General features: G+C 55.6%; 1 protein-coding gene across 6 annotated transcripts in view; it reads right to left on the bottom strand.

Moving 5' to 3' along the window:
• Positions 1-12,202, bottom strand: part of DNAH1 (dynein axonemal heavy chain 1) — an 83,919-nt gene extending 71,717 nt beyond the window's left edge. For 5 of the 6 annotated variants that reach the window (XM_054681930.2, XM_063805885.1, XM_063805887.1 and 2 more), the window contains exons 1-7: positions 12,081-12,202; positions 6,840-6,937; positions 5,812-6,178; positions 4,708-4,780; positions 2,277-2,451; positions 1,700-1,856; positions 577-709 (exon numbers count right to left, since the gene is read on the bottom strand). In XM_054681930.2, coding sequence (XP_054537905.1) covers positions 577-709; positions 1,700-1,856; positions 2,277-2,451; positions 4,708-4,780; positions 5,812-6,144 — 871 coding nt within the window. In that variant the 5' untranslated portion in view covers positions 6,145-6,178; positions 6,840-6,937; positions 12,081-12,202. The remainder of the gene's footprint in view (positions 1-576; positions 710-1,699; positions 1,857-2,276; positions 2,452-4,707; positions 4,781-5,811; positions 6,179-6,839; positions 6,938-12,080) is intronic. The other variant, XM_054681929.2, reaches the window with a different exon arrangement.
• Positions 12,203-20,333: the final 8,131 nt, after the last annotated feature.

Below are 20,333 nucleotides of genomic sequence, written 5' to 3'. Positions count from 1 at the left end.
CATCAAGTGGGCATGGTGAGGTGTGACAGTGGTTGTGGATGGGTGACAATAGGAGACTGTGTTTCTGTGTGGTGAAAATGTGTACACAAGAGAGGTTGTTGGGGGTGTGTATGACAGTGAATGTGCTTGTCAATGTGTGTGATGATGGGGATGTGTGTTTGTGAGCAAGTGTGTGATGGTGTGTGTTGTGCACACAAAAGTGAAAGCTGAGAGGCCATGGTTAGAGCTGCAACAATGGGGCTTCTGGGTGGAGGGATGGAGAGTGGAATTGTGCCCCTCGTGCATGTTTCAATATTCCCAATGAGCATGTACATATTTTACTACCAATAAATCAAAGATTTTTCAAAACACTAGACACCATCCAGCTGTCCCTTTTCCAGCTCTCCCAATGATGTTTTCCCTGGTCCCTGCATTCCTGCCTCTGTGAGGCCAGCTTCTAGGCCTGTCTACCAGCTGAGAGGTCTTGAAAGACCCCTCGCCTCCGGTGGCTGCCAGGTCCCAGGGGAGCCCAGGAGTCTGTGACAGGGCTGCTACTGGAATGAGATAGTGTCCCCACTCCAGAGTGGCCTTGCTCACCATGCCCCAGGAAGTCATCAGTGGGCAGGAGGGCTTTTCCCGGGACAGGTTTCCTGTCCAGAGACCCTGGCTCCAAGCCCATGTTGATCCACTCTCTGGGAGTCCGGCAGTCAAAGTCCTCATTGTCAAATACCTGGAAGAAAGCAGGCCAACATTGGGAAGCAGCAGCTCCTCTAGTGGGGCCCAGGTGGGACTGGGTGTGCCAAAGGATGGGGTGCCTAAGTAATACCCTCCCCAGGTGAGAGAGCTGCAAGGTGGCACTGGGGGCTGACCCTCTCCACTGGGGGCTGACCCTCTCCACTGCTAGGACTGGGGGTTAAGCCTCTCCACTGCTGCTCCCAGGGGTACACAGCATCTGGTTGGGTGAAACCCTGGATCCCCATCCAGCCAAGCCACTTGAGGCTCAGGCAGAGGGGTGTCCAGGGACCCAGAGCAGGTGGTGGGTTCTTTCTCCCACTGCCCAGGGCCACCTAGCTCAGGACCAAGGGAAGAGGTGGCCCTTGGGTTTTCCTGGGGATCCTACTCCAACTTGGAACTGGTGAGATTCGGGGCTGTCAGGAGGCAGCCCTTAGCTAGACTCAGCTTTACCTCCTTACAGGGACCACCAGGCGAGAGACACTCAGGGCCGCAGAGAGGAGAGGAGGGGAGGTGAGTGAAAGCCAGAGCCAGGCCATGCTCCCTCTTTCTCCTCCCTGGATTCGTTTCCTGATTTATACCCCACAGGGGTGGCACTGATTCCCTCTTCCAACCCTGCTCTTCCCATTTCAGTGAGCCCAGAAGCAGCTGCCTACCCTGAGGCGGGCACTGGTCAGGGAGGATACTCCACAGTCCAGCTGGGCCGCATCTAGGTTGCCCATGGGTGGCACGGAGGCCAAGGCCAGGCATACAGGCTGCCCAGGGAAGAAGCAAAGACTCAGCATTCTAGGGGGGCTGGGGGCCCCACCTGCCCCATCTAGGATGCTCAAAGTACCTGGGATGGGTTCCTATTGTTGACCTGCCCTGTTTGACAAGAGAGTGCTGGTGACTGGTGGGGCAATCCCCTTTCAGATCTGACTCCTGAGCGTCCACTGGGGTCCCGCACTTCTGCCCCTGTCCCTCAACCATCTGTGGAAGCCCGGCTCACCTTCAGTGGGAGGTAGATGGGGAAGATTGGGTCATGGCCCTGCTCGATGGTTTGGGGGTGCTGGGGGTCCAGGTGCCTGGGCATGAGCTTGTTGGAGTCGATGCCCTGGCTGAACAGCAACTGCTCAATGTCCAGGCTCAGGTACTGCTGTTTCCTCCTGGTCAAGGGCAGGGAGGGGACCTCAGGATGGCTTGGCTCGTGTGAGGTGGCTCCATGGGTGTCCACAAGGGCCTACGGGGTTGTGGGGACAGGGGTGTGGCCGAGAGACCCCTCTGGAGCCCTCCACCCCTCTGAGACTCATCAGGAAGTGGTGTGGTGGCTGGGGCTGGTGTCCTGGGCTCCAACTGCCCTTCTGTCCCGCCCCGCAGTCCCATTCATTGACCTCAATGCCACCTTCCCCAACTCCATAACGTAAATTGTTCCTATTAAGACACCAAAGGGCTAGAAGATTCGATCTAAACACTTGTGCACAGGCTCTGCCATGAGGATTATCACCTGGTGATCTGCAGTTCCTCATCCCCTGAGACGGGTGGATGCCACCTCCCGGACAGTCTCCCCACAGCCCACCCAGCCGTACCTCTCGATCTCAATCTTGCGAGGACGCTGGCCTGGCAGCACCTGGAAAGGCACCTGCATCTTGGGCTCGTAGGCCTGCAGTGGGAAGTCAGTCTGGGCGAGCAGCCGGGTGGTGGACCCGAGGCACTGCTGCTCCATGCGCTCCTGGAAGTCTTCAGGAACCTCAAAGCTTCCGACTGCAGGTAGAAGCAGGGGCAGGGGCTTCAGGGCTCAGGCCAGCACCCAAAAACCAGCCTCCACCCCATAAAATAAATTACCAACCAGGTAGTATGCTTTGGAGTGTGGGAAGCTCAAAGCTTGCCTGTGGCTGGGCAGTGGCTGGGAGAACACAGGCATGGCACCAGGTGTCCTGGGGCTATGAGCCTGGAGGGACGGTGGCTTCCAGAAGGTCTGTCCTAGCCCTGCTCTCCCTGTCCAGAGCCAGCATGCTTGACCACTCCTTTCCACACCACCCAGCACCAGGGGCCATGCTCAAGCCAGGTGTTGAGTTCAACAAGGGAGAGGGTTACCACTGGATAGGAAGATGAAATGGGATGGTCTCCTCCCACCCCTACTGCAGAGGCCCCCTCAGCATATTGGAGTCTGATATTCATTCCCTGGGGCCATTGCCAGCTTGAGGCATCCTGGATACTGTGGGTGGCTCCACTACTCCGGCCCTGCAGGACCCTCAAGTCACAAAATGACTGCCGCTACTTAGATGAGCAGGGTATACAGAGGCTTCCATTCCATACCTGGGGGAAGAGGAGTTGGTGGGGAGAGACCCATTGATAGGGTGACCATCCATCTCAGTTTGCCTGTGACACCAGATAATCAATGGAGAAGAAAGTCCCAGGCAAAGTGAGACCACAGAGGTGGGGAGAGGGGTGTGGGCATTTGCTTTAGGAGGGGATGGCCACATTTCCCAGGGCCTGGGTGGGCTCTGGGCAGCCTCCTGATGGTCCCCTCTATTTTCCAGTTGGAAGAAGGGTCCAGAGTCCCAGGGGCCCTGGTGACCCCTTCCTTGGGCCTTACTGCCTCCCTGGGACCAAGAGGTGGTCATGCTGCAGGAGGGCCCACCTTGGGAGTGGCATCTGGGGTCCCACAGAGGCCACCAGAGGTGGTGCCTGGGCAGTGTCCAAGGCTCAGCGGAGCCTCCACCATTAGCTGGAGTCTGCTCTCACCAGGCTGCTGAGTAGTCAAGGGACCTCCCTCTTTGCATCAAAAATGCCCAGATCTCAGGGCTGCCAAGAAGGCTGTTTTCAGAGCCCTAATCACCAGCTCTTGAGGCTGCGTGACACCACTCCACCCCCAGGACCCACTCAGTGGCCAAGAAGGAGCCAGGGCGAAGAGACCCATGCCTGGCCTCCAGACCCTGCTGCGTCCGCGGGCCGGGGCAGGCTACCCCAGCCCTCGGGCAGCAAAGTGAATGTCCACTACTGGCTGCTGAGAGCCCTGATTGACACTACCCTGTGCCGCTGGGTGCTGCTTTTTCTCATGTGGGTAGAGCTGCCATCTGCCAATCACCCCCAGCCCACCCTGCCATGTGTGGCAGGAGCACCATTCCCAATACCCCCAGTGCTGAGATCTGCGGTTAGTAACCATTTTCTGGGTCACAGATACTTGTGAGACTGTTGGAAACAATAGGCCAGACCCTCAGATAAGTGCACAAATGTACATGCTCGTGATGTTTTCTAAGGCCTGTGGGCTCCAAGAGGACTGGTGTGGACAGCAGCAGGAAGGAGCCAGGTCTTTCCTGGGGGTGGGGGGAGGGGCAGACAGGGGGAGCCACAGGGCATCTGGGCCTGATCCAAGGGGACGTCCTGTCTGCCGGGGAGAGGCACAAACTGTGGCCAGGTGGGAGGCCACCTGCGCAGTTCCTCACCACCACTCAGAGCTTCTCCTGGAGCCCCTGTTCTCCCCTCTGCCACTGGGGAAGGCCCCACACCCTGCAGACCTGTCCCAGTCCTCGCCACCCTAGCTGTGCTCTGAGACTCTCCATGAGCCTGAGAGGAGAGTCCCCCTTTCCTCCTTCAGCAGGGATCTCCCAGGCATCTATCTGAGCCAGGTCCTGTTCTAGGTGCTGGGTCTCCAGCAGGAAGCAACTCAGACAGTCCTGGCCTCTTCAGGGCCCACATTCCACAGGAGGCAGAAAATACACCCATATGCCCTTCTGACCTCAGTCAGGGAAAGAAAGCTGTGGCTCTGACCCCTGGCAGCCCAGCCCAGCCCAGCGTCAAGGTCATGGCTCCACTAAGAGTAATGACTCGGTAGCTGTGGCTGACTGAGCACTCACCATGAGTGGGTAATTGTGAAGCACCCTGTTTCTTATTATCCCCGCTCCACAGTTAAGGAAGCTGGGGTCCATAGCCAAGAAAAGGCTGTCTCCCTGAGGCCAAAAGCCTGCTTCGAAATACCTACCGGGACCCACTCACACAGCCCTCCTGAGCACTGACCTCTTGGGGTGAACTTGTCAAGGTCAGCCTGCCGCAGGAGGTTCTGGCTCATTCGGGGGCCACGACATACCTCCTGAAACCAAACATGGAGCCCTGAGTATGTGTCAACCTCCCAGGGACAGGCAGGACCCGGGAGGGACCCCGAGCCCAGGCGCCTCCCTTGAGACCCACCAGGGAGCACTCCAGGAGCACAGGAGTGGGCAGAACCAGTGAGTATGCACAATTCCCCGTTCAAAGGCCACAGTGGGCAACAAGCTGTGGCTACCCAGGACATCCTGGCCCCACCCCATTCTGGTCCAGCCCAGCTCCCCTCCTTGATCTGAGAACACTCCACAGTGCATCCTGGGGCTGAGCCATGAAGCAGGTACTGCAAGGCCAGCAGGTATCTCTGTACATACCTCCTCTCCCAAGGGCCACTGGCACGGCAGGTTTAATGCATATCAGGGGGTCCTCACCCTGTCTTTCTTGGCCCCTCCCTGGCCTAAAGCCTAAGGCTGCCTGGGACCTACAGGACTCTGAATTCTCTCCTCGTCATTCCCCCACTTCTTTCCCCTGCCCCCAGCCTCCTCCCTCGATCTCTCCCCTCGCATTCTAGCCTTCTTCTTCACACAGCCGTGCCCTCTCTCAGGGACCCCAGGTCTTTGTACCTGTTGTCTCCCCCTGCCTGGAACATGCTCCCAGGCCCCACTCTTACATCCTGTCTCTTAGATCTCAGCAGTACATCACCTCATCTGTGGAACCTTCCCAACCAGAGCCAGGGGAAGGGGTCTTCCCTACCAAAGCCACTGCCCCACAACAATGACAATAGGGACGTGGGCGTCTCATCCCTGCTGCATCTCCAGGGCTCCATCCAGGGCCTGGCACACAGCAGGAGCTCAGTAATGAGTTGTCGAATGAATGGACAGATGCATGGGTGGTGAGAAAAATGGATGGAAGGATGGATGAGGGGATAATAGGGGGTAGATGGATAGAAAGACAGATGGATAGATCGATAGACAGCTAAATGAACAGATGGACTGACTGGTGGGGAGAAGGATGAAAGGATGGGTGAACGGAGCCCAGAGGAAGGGTTGAGGCTTGGTAGGGGATGGCTGCCATACTCACCCCAAGTTGATCTAAGGTTCCAGGGCTGAGGATGTCGGAGTAGAACCCACGCTGCTTCATCAGCGGGTACTTCTTATCAGTGCCTGTCAGGGGTGACTTCTGGGGCTGCCCCAAGTCTGAGAGTGTGGGTGGGGCCGGGGGCAGGGGTAAATGTGGGAGCTTGGGGTCAAGGGCTGGAGGATTTCCCAACCCATAGTCTGATCCTGGAAGAATCTTCCCCGGGTTATACTCTAGGCCCCTGTGGGTCCCCGCTTGGACTGCAGGAGCACTGCTGCACTCTGGGCCCTGAGGGGTCCTTCCCAGGCTATAGCCTTTACTGTTAGGCTGCTCCATGCTGCTTCTCAGGGAGATGCCCCAGCCGAAGCTCCTAGGAGAAGAACCCAGCGTCAGTCAGCCCTTGCCAGCCTCTGTCTTAGCCCCGAGACACATGGATGCCTAGATTGCCTGCCTGCCACAAGCCCCAGCCCATGACCCATGGGTAACAGAAGAGCAAGAAGGAGGGAGTGGTCTCCTCCTAATCTGGACAGGCATACAGTACCCTGAGTCCTACCAGGAGACGGTGGGGCCTGCCCTGGACACTGCATGTGAGAAATGAGCCCACCCAGAGTTAAGGGCTGAGTGAGGGGAAACACTGCAGATGCCCCCAACCCATGCATGCGACTGCACTTGTCCACCCCTCTCCCCCATTTTATAGAGCAAGGCCTGACTTCTCAGTAGCAGGAGATGGGGAGGGAGGCCCAGAGCTTGCTCACCCAATAAATTTCCCTAAAATGACTTTCAGCCAGTAGCAGCCCCGGCACCCCCAGCCCATCCCTGCTAGACTTCCCTACCTTTTCCCAGTGTGGTGCATGAGCCTCCCTAGCACCTGTGAGCGCTGGACCATGCCCTGCCTCCCCTGTGTTTGCCCACTCGACCTCCCCCCATACCCTGGAGCCAGAGGACTAAATGGTCTCCCCAGCAGGACCCCAATCCTGACCCTCCATTGGCCCACAGATCCCTCTACCAGCAACAAAATAGCATTCACCCACCCTGGCTCTCAGGATCAGATCAGCTCAGGAAACGTATACCCTCCCGTCTTATGCAAAGGGAGCAGCAGATGCCGCCAGGGTGCATGCACATCCACCACCTGGAGGACAAGGGTTTATAGAGTTTTTATTGTGGGAGGAGCAAGCCCTTGCAAAGCCACTGTTGCTTTTGGCTACCTCAAAATTCATCACCACGGAGAATCCTTGGGCAGGAGAACATGACAAGAAATTGGACAAGGGTATGGTGAAGAAGAGGTTTGTACATAATGCTAGTGCAAAAAATAAAAAGGGGGTCTACAATTACCTCAATAAAAATTGCAATTAGAAAAAAAGAGGCCGGGGCGGTGGCTCACTCCTATAATCCCAGCACTTTGGGAGGCCGAGGCGGGTGGATCACCTGAGGTCAGGAGTTTGAGACCAGCCTGACCAACATGGTGAAACCCCATTTCTACTAAAAATACAAAATTAGCCAGGTGTGGTGGCACATGCCTGTAATCCCAGCTACGTGGGAGGCAGAGGCAGGAGAATCACTTGAACCCGGGAGGCAGAGGTTGCAGTGAACTCAGATCGCGCCATTGCACCCCAGCCTGGGTGACAAGAGCAAAACTCCATCTCAAAAAAAAAAAAAAGAAAAGAAAAAAGAAAGAAATGGCCAGGCTTGGTGGCTCACGCCTGTAATCCCAGCACTTCGGGAGGCTGACGTGGGTGGATCACTTGAGATCAGGAGTTAGAGACCAGCCTGGTCAACATGGCAAAACCCCATCTCTACTAAAAATACAAAATTAGCTGGGTGTGGTGGTGCACACTTGTAATCCTAGCTACTCCGGAGGCTGAGGCAGGAGAATCGCTTGAACCCGGGAGACAGAGGTTGCAAGGAGCCAAGATCATGCCACTGCATTCCAGCCTAGCCGACAGAGCGAGATTCCATCAAAAAAAAAAAAAAAAAAAAAAAAAAGGAAAGAAAGAAAGAAAAGGAAAGCATCTTAATGAAAGGAAATAGAGGCCTAGCCCAAGCAAGCCCCCCTTCCCTGGCCCCATCCCATTTTCCCATCCCTTCTGCATCCCATTTTCCCATCCCTTCTGCACACTGAGACAAAGAGCCAAGAGCTTGAAGAACAGGGCACTCTTTTTGCTGGGTGTTTTGTGCTAGTGTAGGCCTCCTGATGGATCACGGCAGGGGGCCCTTGCCTGCACTGACTTGAGGAGTGGGGTGGGTGGCCAGGGCTGTCTAGAGCAAAACTATCCAGCAGTGCTGAAGCAGCATGCAGCAGCTGAGTCCATTTCTAAGAAGTGAGTGGTGAGTTGTCAGGGCGCCTGAGGGCCGAAGAAGGGCAGATGGGGCTCTGGCAGGAAGCCCCAGACACTCAGCCCAAAGGCCTACCTGCCTCCAGCCAGTCGGGCCTGCCCGGCCTCCCCTAGCGGAACTCTGCTCCCTGAATCCAGTCTCTGGTGGCCAGCTGCCTCCCAGGACAGGTGCTGAAGACAATGCCGAGTCTGGCCCACCTGTCTAACAGTCACCAACACTTCCCGGAGCACCCTAAAGAACAGAGGACCCCTTGGGGCTCAGCTTCATCATGCTGCAAACCCACAGATGTCTGTTTCATCTTTGAACAAAATCACCCAACAGAGCAGGGCTTGGAGAGGCCAGGGTCCCAGCTCCACAGGAGAGCATTCCATTCCATGACTTCCTCAGCTCTCAGATGGGCCTGAACATGCTTGGTTTGCTTTACTGGTGCATTATAAGGAGTTATAAGGATCTTCGGAAATAACAGATGTGCAAATGTCCAGGAAACTGCAGGGTTGCTGGGGGCAAAAGGAATCCATAATGGGTGAACTTGCTGCCCCGGTAAACTGTTTCCCTCCATGCAAGCTGGCAGTGGGGGGAATGCACCAAGGTGTGTCCCAAAGAAGGTGTGAGAGTGAGCTGCAAACTCAGAACCTGTTTCCCCTCCATCCCTCAGCCCTTCACAATGGCTCCCTTCCAGCCCTGCCCCATCTCTGTGCACCTGTGCATTACCAGTATACTCAGGAGCTAGACAGACAGACAGAAAGAAAGACCCAGTCTGCCTCCTGCCGCGGCCTCATGGGTGACAGCAGTCTCTGCCTGGGAATGAGTGTGACTGGCAGGAGGGAGAAGAACATGGCTCCCAGCAAGGCTTCTGCCTCTGGTCATTCTGGGCAGTTCCCCCTGTATGTTGAAGGAAACTGGCCAGTGAGATGGCAGGGGTGGCCCTGGTGGGCACAGTGTTGGGAATGGTGAATGTTATTGGTGGCTCAGACTTATTTTATGCATCATCTCATTTAAACTTCTGAGGTGGGAACTGAGAGTATCCTCATTTCTCAGAGGCAGGAAAACGAAGCTCAGAGAAGTTAGGTGACCTGCCCAAGGTCACAGAGCCAGCAAGAGCCACAGTTGAAATTTGAACCCAAGTTCTTCTTTCTCCCCACTCAGATCACCGGGGAGCCCTATTGGCTTGAGCCAGAGGAAGCTTCTGGTTGGATTCACTGACACTCAACCCCACTTGACTCAACCAGTAGCCAAGCACTTGGCTGAAGAGACACAGATGAATAGGGGTATTCCAACCTCACAGCAGGTACTACTATTATTGCCAATTTACAGTTGAGGAAACTAGGGCCCAGGAAAGTAAAGAAACTTGCAAAGATCACACAACCAAACACTTGGCAGAACCAGAATGGAAACTGAGGTCTTCACTTCTGGCTGACCCAAAGATCCATGTTCTAGCATCACAACAGTGGTTCTCCAACTGGGTGCTGAGATTCTGCAAAGTGGGTGCCTGTGGGGAGCCACATAAGCAGGAGGGCTTCTATGCCACTCACCCGATTCAACAAGGATCCTGCACCTTTATCCATTTCACACCCCGGGGTTCTGCATAAGCAGACAAATGGATCTGCGACTTTAAGGGATTTGGGAAGTATCTGCCCTTGGGGCGACCAGGCAAACAACACCATGAATGGTTATTGCTCCCCCAGGCTTGGGGTTCTCTCCACCGTTTTGAAGCATTCACCCGATGCAAACTGCCCTCCACAACTGTGTCTTTCCCCTCCAGTGTACCTCTCCCTGTATTACATGTGCACATCTGTTTTTCCTGTCAGCTGTGCAGGCATTTTCAAGTAACGCTGATCTCTGGAAACTTGGCACCTAGCACCTAGCATGAGGCTGGCATGGGCTTGGCACACAGCTGGTGCCTAGAAAGTACTTGCTGAATGATTGTGTGAACAAATGAACTAATGGATGGGCAAGGTGGAGAAAGGAATGAAGTTGACCTCTGTAACAACTCTGGTAGGGATCTGGAGAAGGATTGGGTAGCTGATGGGACTGCCACGTGCTCAGCATGGGGATGGGGCCCAAAAACTGGTCTGGCAAGTACAGGACTTCACTGCAAGGCTGTTTGAAGTGCACCTCCAGGCCGGGCGCAGTGGCTCACGCCTGTAATCCAAACATTTGGGCCAAGGCGGGCGGATCACCCGAGGTCAGGAGTTTAAGACCAGCTTGGTCAACAGGGTGAAACCCCGTCTCTACAAAAACACAAAAATTAGCCGGCATGATGGCGGGTGCGTATAATCCCAGCTATTCAGGAGGCTGAGGCTGGAGAATCGCTTGAACCCGGGAGGTGGAGGTTGCAGTGAGCCGAGGTCGCGCCATTGCACTCCAGCCTGGGCGACAGAGCGAGACTCCGTCTCAAAAATAATAAAATAAAGCGCACCTCCCTTCTTTCCCCCTGGCCAAGGCTCAGCAACCAGACTCCTGGGAGACCCCATTCCCCACCCTCGTCCACTCGCCCTCCGCGCCTTTTCGAGGTCCCGCTGCCCGCGCTGGCCCCGCAACCCCTCCGCCTCACCGACGTACCGGTTCCACCGAGCAGTGCGGGGATGCGTCAGCCCCGTCTTTAGGGAGGGACGCTAGGCCGTTGCTAAGGGGCGGGGCCATCCGGCACCGCAGGGCGGGAGCTTCCGTCCGCGAACCTCTCCAGCCTGAACCCTTACCTACCCACCAACTCCAGGTGTCGGTTACTTCCGCCCAGGACACTGGGACTGGGATGTTCCAGCATATGCCCCGATCGGCAGGATTAGGGCCGACCAGGGAGCGTCACTCTTCTAGGCTCCATCACCCACCCATCTTCCCTCCTGTGCCCTTTTAGAGTAAGCAGCGAAACAGCTAAATGCAGCGTGAGAACTTTGATTAAATCTTGATTTAAATACATATACATATGTAAATAATTTGGGGAGGAATAATTGGAGAAATTTACGAACTGGAAGTTGGCATTTAAGCCACAGCTGCGGGACAGCTGGTCAGGGCACTGCGGAAAAGGTGGGTTCTGGTTCTCCTGGGGCTTGGCTCACAAAGCCACACCCACCCATTGCACGGTGACTCCACTCAGGCCGCCGCTTCCGCTGGGCAGCGGATGCGCCCGACACCCCTCGGCTCGGGCGCCCACCCTCTGATGCCCCTCATCTGCTCTCAGGACCTGGCATGGGTTCAGGTTTTGATCTTCCTGCCCTATTCTGAATATTGAATTATTGTTAATTTTCTTAGATGTGATAATGCTACTGTAGTGATAATGCTACTGTGGTTGTATCAGACTGTCCTTAGTTGATGTGGCCTGAAGTGTTTCAAGAAACACGTCAGAATGTCCGCTACAATTTCCTTTCAAATGGTTCAGCAAAAATTATACATATAGGTAAGCATAGCTAGATAAAAAGACAAAGAGGAGATAAAGCAAAAGTGCTGCAATATAACAATTAGGGAATCTGAAGGTCACAGATGTCCACTGTACTAGTCTTCCAATTTTTTCTGTAAGGGAAAGAAGTGGTTTACAAACCAAAAGAACCAAAAGAAAAACATCACCCCATCTGTACCTGAGAACCCCTGCCCACAGCCTTCTCAAAACTGGCCCCATTTCATAGATGGGGAAACAGACTTGCTGAGACGGTTAGTACTAGGGGAGGTCATAGGCCCTGATGTTGAATTTTACTTGGCATTTTAGTCGTGCTGGCTTGGTGCCAGGCCTGTTGCTGGGCACTAAGTGTCTGGAACTGAATTGGACCCTATCCCCACCATAAAGTGTATTGAGTGGGAAAGATGGAGAGGCCAGGCCATGAGGAACCTAGAGGCAGGGTGTAATCTGTGCCTGGAGACAGTGGTTCAGCCCTTGCACAGGCTTCTGCTTCCTCTGTCTAGAACCTGTCTCCATCCACTCCTGCATCTGGCGGACTCCTACTCACCCTTCAAGACCTGATGGTGGTGCAACCTTTCCTGAATCCAAACTGTGGTTTTATTTTTCTTGTTGGCATTCACACAGGTACTCAGTGATCACTGCAGAAGGAAGAAAGGACTGTGAGGGGAACTGGAGGCAAGGTGTCCACAGCTCTTAGAAGGGACAAGGACTCCATGGCCCTGTTTAGGGCAGTCTGGCTGCTCAATGGGTCTGCGTATAGGTTGGGTACCCCCCTTGGCCTGTAGAGAGGCACCTGCTTCCCTGCTTTTGCCTGGCACTTCCCACACTAGGTACAGCTGTCCAAAAAGCTGCAGCATCCATCCGGGTTGCCATGGCAACATCAGCCTATGGTGGGACGTCAGGGATGAGAGGGGCAGAATGCTAATCCTGGAAAGTTGCCAAGCAACACAGTGGGCTGGTGACATCACAGGGGCTGTGGCTGCTGGACAGATGGACAGGCCACAGCTGAAAGGGTCCACTCTCAGGAGGCCCAGCTCACAGAACCACTCACTGCTTACCATGTGATGGTCACTGCTGTTTCTCCCAACTGGAGAATGGACTTGAGGGGTGGGGATCGGGGGTGCTGCTTTTACCAGCAGCCCTGCCAGCTCCACTTCGCCCCTCTTCAAGGGCGGGCTGTGGATATGACTGCCTCCCTCCTCCCTGGAAGGGCACCGTGAGTCAGTCCCTGTTCTCCTGGGTCTCGGGGGCTACCCTCTAATGTGCTGTCTTCTCCCATGGCTGCGCAAGGGTTCAGGCTTTGGTCTTCCTGCCCTGTCCTGAAGGCTACCATACTTACCTTGCTCCCTGGGAAAGGAGCAGGGGGCTGAGCCATGACCCACTGGACTCCTGCCCCTCTTGTGATGAGAGGGCCATCTTTTGCCCTGAATAAGCTGGAAGAGAGATCAGCCTTACCCTTGTTGAAATGGGAGGACTAGGTTTCTACAAGAGTTGGGGAGTCACTGCCCATCTCTTACTCAGATCCCCCTTGCCGAGGACTCTGGTGGCCTGGAAGCTGGGGGATTGGGGCAGATGGGCTGCTTAGAATGCCCTGGCCCAGGGCCATGCCTTTCCAGCATGGAGTCTGAGGTCATGGCAAGTCTGCACGCCCCCTCCCCTGTGTCTCCTTGCTGGCTGAGACGGGAGCAATGCTTCACTGGCTGCAGACATGAAAGCCCCTTGTGAATGGGCAGCAGAATGGGCCCTTCATGTGGCCGGCCAGCCAGAACGGAAGGTGACAGGCATCCAGACTGAGTGGCTGAGCTACCCGCTCCCCACCTGTCCCCAGCCTCCCTCTTGGGCCCCCAGGATCTTCCTCTGATTTTCTAGGCCTGGAGCTCTGAGCTATGCCACAAGAAAGTGAGTTGCAGGCATCGGGGGCGGGGGGTGTCAGAGAAGGGAATGGGTGAGGTCTACGATTCACTGCCTCCCCAGGCCTCCCCGACATAAGCCTCCCTGCCATTGCTCAGCTGCCCTCAGCAGTTCTGACCAGCATAATCATTTCTTTGATGAATAAAAATGGAGAAAAATTAATTCTCCTTTGATCCACATGATCACCTTGACAGACAAGACCTTGAAAGCCCAGAGCTCAAGCAAGGAGTAGAACAGAGTTTCTCCGGGGCTGGTGGACTGGAGACCACTGGCCCATGAACAGACAATCTTCATCCATCACAGCCCCCACCTAATCCCCTGCCCACCTTTACTCCTGTGCAGCCTCCCTGCCGGAGCCTCTTCCCTCTTTGTTTTTCTATGATCTTCCATCCCATCTTGGGCTACTTCTCAGGACACCCTCCCTGAGTGCCTTGGCCAACAGAACACAGACTCTCCTCAGGGCCCCAGAGGACCATGGTCAGTACCACTTGGTAGATGACTCACTCCCTACCATGTGATGGTCACTGCTGTTTCTCCCAACTGGAGGGTGGACTTGATGGATGGGGTCAGGGGGTGCTGGGGCAGAGGCACAGCTTTTCTCAGCAGCCCTGCCCATGCGTCAGTCCAGGAAAGACCCATAGAAATGACTGGAAGATAGAGCAACCCACATCGGGGCCATCACCTCAAAGATAGTGGCTGCTGACACCAGCCCAGTTGCACATGACCCCACATGATCCCACCCTCACCTCCTCTCCCCTAGCCTATTTTTCTCTGACCTCCATCTGAGGGTGCAGGATGCTGAGGCTCTGCGCTCCAGGAGCAGCGGCCCAAGGGGGGATGCCTGTTGGTCCCCACCTTCCTGGGCCAAAGCGCCAGATGGCAGGCTCTGAGACAAAGACATCTTCCACAGGACATTTCCCAGGGGGGCTCCAGGAGCTGCACAGGAAACTGTTTATTATAATTAGGCTCTGAGCACCTCTGATTTTCCCTCAGTCCCAAGGAGTTTGGTGAGCGTCAGCTGAGTAATATCTTGGCAGAGTGGGTGACTTCATCAACTTGGCCCTGTGACCCACCAAGTGCCCCCACTCCCACCTTCCAGGGAGCCTGGGTTTGCTGAGGCTTAGCTGGGCCCTCCCATCCACTCATCCCCCAAGGCTGGACACTCTGGGGACCAGACTGCCAGCCTGACCTTTCATCCACCCCTAGAAAGGGCTCTGGACGGGGCAGGAGGCCTGGATTATTCTGATGACTCACCGGGCAAGTCCCTTCCTTTGTTAGGCCTCAGTTTTTCTTCTGCACAATGAGGAACAGAAACCTTACCCAGTGTCATGGTGGGGTCATCAGTACAGAGTGGTGTGAGGGACACCAAGACTTTTCCTGCCCCGAATACTTCCATTCCTGGCAAAAGCACTGCCCTTGCCAGACCTCCAGGAGCGAATGTGTAAAAAACTCCCAGCAGGTCAGTAAGGAAGGGTTTGTTCCAAAGAGATGGAATCCCTCACTCCCAAAGAGGTGGGGCAGCCCTCCTCCCCATCACCCCTTGCAAATGGCCTGCCTGCTTTGGCCTAGGGACATTCAAACAGCTAGGGTGGCAGTTAGAGCTGACAACTTCCTTGGCAATCTGCTCCCATACTCTGGGTCTGCAAACTGAGGTGGCAAGAAAGGAGGGGCCTCACCCAAAGTCATGGCAGAGTGGGACAGGAACCTGGGGCTGTCCTGCGGGATATAGGGAGCCGCAAGGAAAAGACCATGAGACAAAGACCCATTGCCATGAGAATCCCACTTCCCTTTACAGGAGGAGGAGGGGCATCTACCTGGCCTCACACTCCTCTCACTCTTTGTCCCTCCTCCACTCCACCATCCTGAGGTGGGGCATCAGGGAGCTGGCAGACAGGCCTACCTTTTGCGCCAGACACTGAGAGTTGCTAGAGTCTCAGTTTCCCTGTTTATGGAAGAACTGGACTGTCCATCACCAGGGCCCCCAGCCATCCTCCAGCTGCCCCCTGTGGAGCACTCTCCTCCTGGAGAGTACCCACCCCACTGTCTTTCTCTTTCCCCAGTACTCCTGATAGGCCACTCAAGAGCCTGGCACTGGCGAGGCGTGGTGGCTCATGCCTGTAATCCCAGCACTTTGGGAGGCCGAGGTGGGCGGATCATTTGAGTTCGGGAGTTCAAGACCAGTGGGCAACATGGTGAAACCCTGTCTCTACTAAAAAATACAAAAATTAGGCTGGGCATGGTGGCTCACACCTGTAATCCCAGCACTTTGGGAGGCTGAGGCGGGCAGATCACGAGGTCAGGAGATCGAGACCATCCTGGCTAACACAGTAAAACCCCGTCTCTACTAAAAATACAAAAAATTAGCCAGGTGTGGTGGTGGGCGCCTGTAGTCCCAGCTACTCAGGAGGCTGAGGCAAGAGAATGGCGTGAACCTGGGAGGCGGAGCTTGCAGTGAGCCGAGATCATGCCACTGCACTCCAGCCTGGGCGACAGAACAAGATTCCATCTCAAAAAACAAAACAAAACAAATACGAAAATTAGCCAGACGTGGTGGCACATCCCTGTAGTCCCAGCTACATGGGAGGCTGAGGCAGGAGAACTGCCTGAACCCAGGAGACAGAGGTTCCAGTGAGCCGAGATCGTGGCACTGTGCTCCAGCTTGGGTGACAGAGAGAGACTCCATCTCAAAAAAAAAAAAAAAGCGTGGCAATACTGGGTCTCCTGCCCACTTCCTCTGTATCCTTGGAGGCCTCTGAAAAATGTCATCTCCAAACCTAAGCAGTGACTCTGAAGTGCACAGTAAGGACTCAGGTCTCCATGTGGTCCAACAGATGCGGCCCTGAGAATATGACCCAAGATACCCCCGTCTGTTCTCTTCCCAACCTGGCCTCAGCCCTCCCTCCAAGCAGAGAGAAACTGGCCCTTGCAGACCCTGAAGGCAGGATTGGCTGCTCCCAGTTTTCAGGTGAGCAGACTGAGGTCCTGGAGCAAAGCCTTGTTTTGCAGGCACACACACTGCTGGCCAGGCAGAGCTGGCTTGGCAGCTGGACCCTCGGTCCCTGCCCAGGGCCTTCCCTGCTATCCCTCCTGGTTCCCCAGCCCTTTTGGCTGGCTCTCAGAGAAGGCAGGTGGGCCTGAGGATGGGCAGGGCCTGCCCTGGGGAGGGAGCTTGGGCTGGGAAGCAGGTTGGGGGGGTGGTGGTCAGCAGGTGCAGGATAATGGGGCCACTGGGGGAGGCCCAGGGAGCAGGTGCTGCCCATGGAGGGGCTGAGGTTGCCATTGTATGCCCGGCTTTGGCGGGCCCAGAGCAGAAGGGGGGTCTCTGTGGGCCGTCAGGCTGCCCTGGCTCAAGCTCAGAGGTCTCGTCCTGATGCCTGGGCTCAGGCACACAGCCAGCCCCTCCCCTGGGTCCCAGCAACCCCACCAGGTTGCCATGACAACCAGCACTTTCATCCCTGTCCTTTTGTCTGGTCACGGTCCAGCTTTTGTGACCAGCCATAATTGCTGGGTGGAGGGAAGGGGGCCTTGCATCAGGATACACTCAGCTGGGGTTGAGTTGTGAACTCAGGCAAAGGAGGGCTGGAGGGCAGGTTAAAGAAAACTGGAGATGCAAAAAGGCTGGGCTTTGCTGGCATTTCCCCCTGCAGTCTCCTCTCCTGGCTGCTGGCCACATGCTCAGAACTGAGTCTGCTGGCCCCAGAGTGAACTGTCCCATCTCTGGGCCTCATTTTCCCATCTGTGACTGCAACTGCAGACGACCCCTCTCCCCGGGTGCGCCATTGCCCTGGGAGGCAAAAAAGCATGAGCCAACCCAGAACTTAACTCCTTTGTGCAACTGAGGAACCTGAGGCATAGGGCAAAGCTAGGCCCCGGTCCCAGTCACACCCACAGTGAGCCAGTGGCAGAGCCAGACCTCCTGGAGGCGCAGGGCCTCAAGGTATTAGGCCTCCAAACCAAACAAACTGAGCCTCACAGTTGTTTCTCTCCTGGCACCCCCATAGGGAGGAGCCTTGCCAGCAGGACTCAACAGGGGTGTGAGGGGGCCCACACCTCCGTCATCCTCCCTCAGGCCCCACCAGCTGTGTGCCTTTGGGAAAGTCCCTTAGGGCCAAGTCCCGGGTGTGAAAAACAAGGGGGTGTGTAGAAACAGTTAACCCTCCCTCAGTTGGGGTGAGAAGGAGGTAAGGCCTGCCCTGCACAACACCAGCTCGTTGTCAATCCCACAAACACCACCCACCCTGTTCCCACCCATCGCCCCTGCCCACCCACATGACACGGCATTGCCTGAATGGCTGCCCTGCCCATGCTCTGGGCATTCCTTTGCCCCTGTTGTTGCCTTCCCCTGTGGTGCCCTCTGTCCTCCAACAGGAACCTGGTGGTCCCCGGTGACCAGGGCTCGGGGAGGATGGTCACCACTGTCCTTTAAATCTAAAGAATTCCTCCTTGACACAAGCACTGGTTTTCAACAGGGAAACAGAAGAAGCAGAGAGCACTGCAGAAGCCAGTTTTGTTGCTGCAGACAGAGGCTCTGGGATGGGACCGCACGGGAAAAGGCAGCGGGATGGCTTTGTCCTTTCTTGGGTGGTTCTTCTGATCTTTGAGGGAAGCCAGGGGTTCCTGCAAGCCCCTCGCCCCAGCCTCAACACCCTGCAGCCTTGTGGGAAAAGTATAGGCACCCCAGACAATGATGCGTTTCTAAAGGGTCTGCTACCCTCCATGGGATCTGGGGCTCAGCGGGGCCCTCAGGCTCAGGAGGGACTCCCACCACCAGGGCCATTTCACAGGCATGGCAGGTCCACTCGTGCCCCTGAATGAGAGACTTGAGGAGCAGGGGGACCAGAGGGGACGGGCTGGGGCTGAGCAGAGAACTGATTCAATAACCAGCCGGGCAGACCCTGCACGTCATTGTGGCTTTGCCATCCCAAGAAAATGTCACTTCTTCCCCATGGACATTCTTCTCTGCAATTAGCTCTCCATCTACACTGGATGTGAGTGGGGTGGTGGCAGGGTCAGCTACCTGGGGCCAACAGATGGGTACCATTGATGTACCAGTGGTACAAGACTGTATGACTGGGCAGCCCAAGCCAGAAGGAGCACAGTGTCCACCTCTGCAGCTATTCATCCTTACTATGGGTTAGGAACCAGTTACTAAGCAATTAGCATGTGGCCAGGTGTGATGGCTCATACCTGTAATCCCAGCACTTTGGGAAGCCAAGGTAGGAGGACTGTTGAGTCCAGGAGTTTGAGGCAAGGTAGGAAGACTGAGCCCCGGAGTTTGAGGCCAGCCTAGGCAACATGGCAAGACCCCCATCTCTACAAAAAAATTTTTAAAATTAGCTGGGCATGGTGACATGTGTACGCCTGTAGTCCCAGCTATTTGGGAGGCTAAGGTGGGAGGATCGCTTGAGCCCAGGAGGTCAAGGCTGCAGGGAACCATGATCACGCCACTGCACTCCAGCCTGGGCGACACAGTTAGACCCTGTCTCTGAAAAATAAAATAGAAAAGTTAGCATATGCCATGAGGTTTATACACATGTCATTTAATCCTCACACCAATCCTAGAAGGGGGTAGCTATTACTGTTTCCCTTTTTGCAGGTGGGGAAACTGAGACTCTGAGAAGTGAAGCTGGTCGGGGAAAGGGGATTGGCAGACTTGGCCTGGGTAGTAGGGGAAGGTAGGAGGCAGGGCTGAGTCAACTGTTGGAAGAAGACAGATTTGGGCTCATGATACAACATTTTTATAATGGTCCCAACCAAAGGACTGGGCTGCCCAGATGGCAGGAGCTCCCTGTCATGGGAGGCATGCCAGGGGAAGCTGAATGGGCACCTTTCCTGTCATTTGGACACCTGAATGGAAAGAGAGTACCTATCAGGAGCAAATGAGGCCCTAAGGTGTCAATCCTGGCCCCAGCCCAGTGCTGGAAGGTATAGAGAAGACAGCACCTCCCAGGTAGGGGTTGAAGTACCCAGGGGGCACACCCTGCTGAGAACTATGCCCCCATTGTCCCATCTCCAGGGGCGGCTTCCACTTTCCAAGATGTGTCTTTCTTAGCGAGAAATTTCAGGACACCCGAGAGAGGCACAAGGGGGAACACAAGGCTGGTAGCAAATTCCCCCAATTTTTCACTCCAGGCACTTCCCTTGTCTCATCCTAGTCCCAGCCTGTGGGGACATCTCAGAGCCCAACCCCACTCCCAAGGCCCCTCTCTGCAAGGCTGACAGCCTCCTCCTACCCCATCCCTTACACCCAACCAGTGCAGCAAGCCCCATCGGTTCTCCTCCTAAATATCCCTCAAATCTATCCACTCCTCTCTGGATCCACAGATGCAGCCCTGGCCACCTCCTCCCTGGCCTCCCAGTCACTAGTGCCAGTTCATTTTCTACCCAGCAGCCCCACAGTCCTCCCTGATCTGGCCCCACTCTCCCCACTCAGTGCCCTCATGCTGTCCTCCAGCCAGAGGGAAGCCCTTTCAGTTCCTGACGCACACCCTGTCCCCCTGTCTCCTGCATCACATTCACTGCAGATTGGACATCTTTCCTCCCAGGACTGGGTTAAACACCCCTAGGTGCCCACAGCCATGGCAAAATTGTGTGGCCAGAGTCATTAACATGTCTGCCTCCTTGGAGAGACCAAAGGTGCCATGGGACAGAGTCCAACCTGTCTTGCCCAGCCTATATTCCCATCCCCTGGTCCTGCCGCCTGGCACAGAGGAGATGTTCAGTGAGCAACAGCTGAATGCATGCAAGCACGAATGTATGAATGTGAGTGTGACTGAGGCTGAGAGGGCTGTCCCACACAGGCAGGTCCCCAAGGACAGCTGAGTCCAGAAGCCATGACAGAAAGTGGACTGAGGGAGACGTTTGGGTCAGGAGACTGAGCCAACAGGTC

This window comes from Pan troglodytes, chromosome 2, assembly GCF_028858775.2.
Source record: "Pan troglodytes isolate AG18354 chromosome 2, NHGRI_mPanTro3-v2.0_pri, whole genome shotgun sequence".
Taxonomy (NCBI): Eukaryota; Metazoa; Chordata; class Mammalia; order Primates; family Hominidae; genus Pan; species Pan troglodytes.
This window is presented reverse-complemented; position numbering and strand designations above follow the sequence as displayed.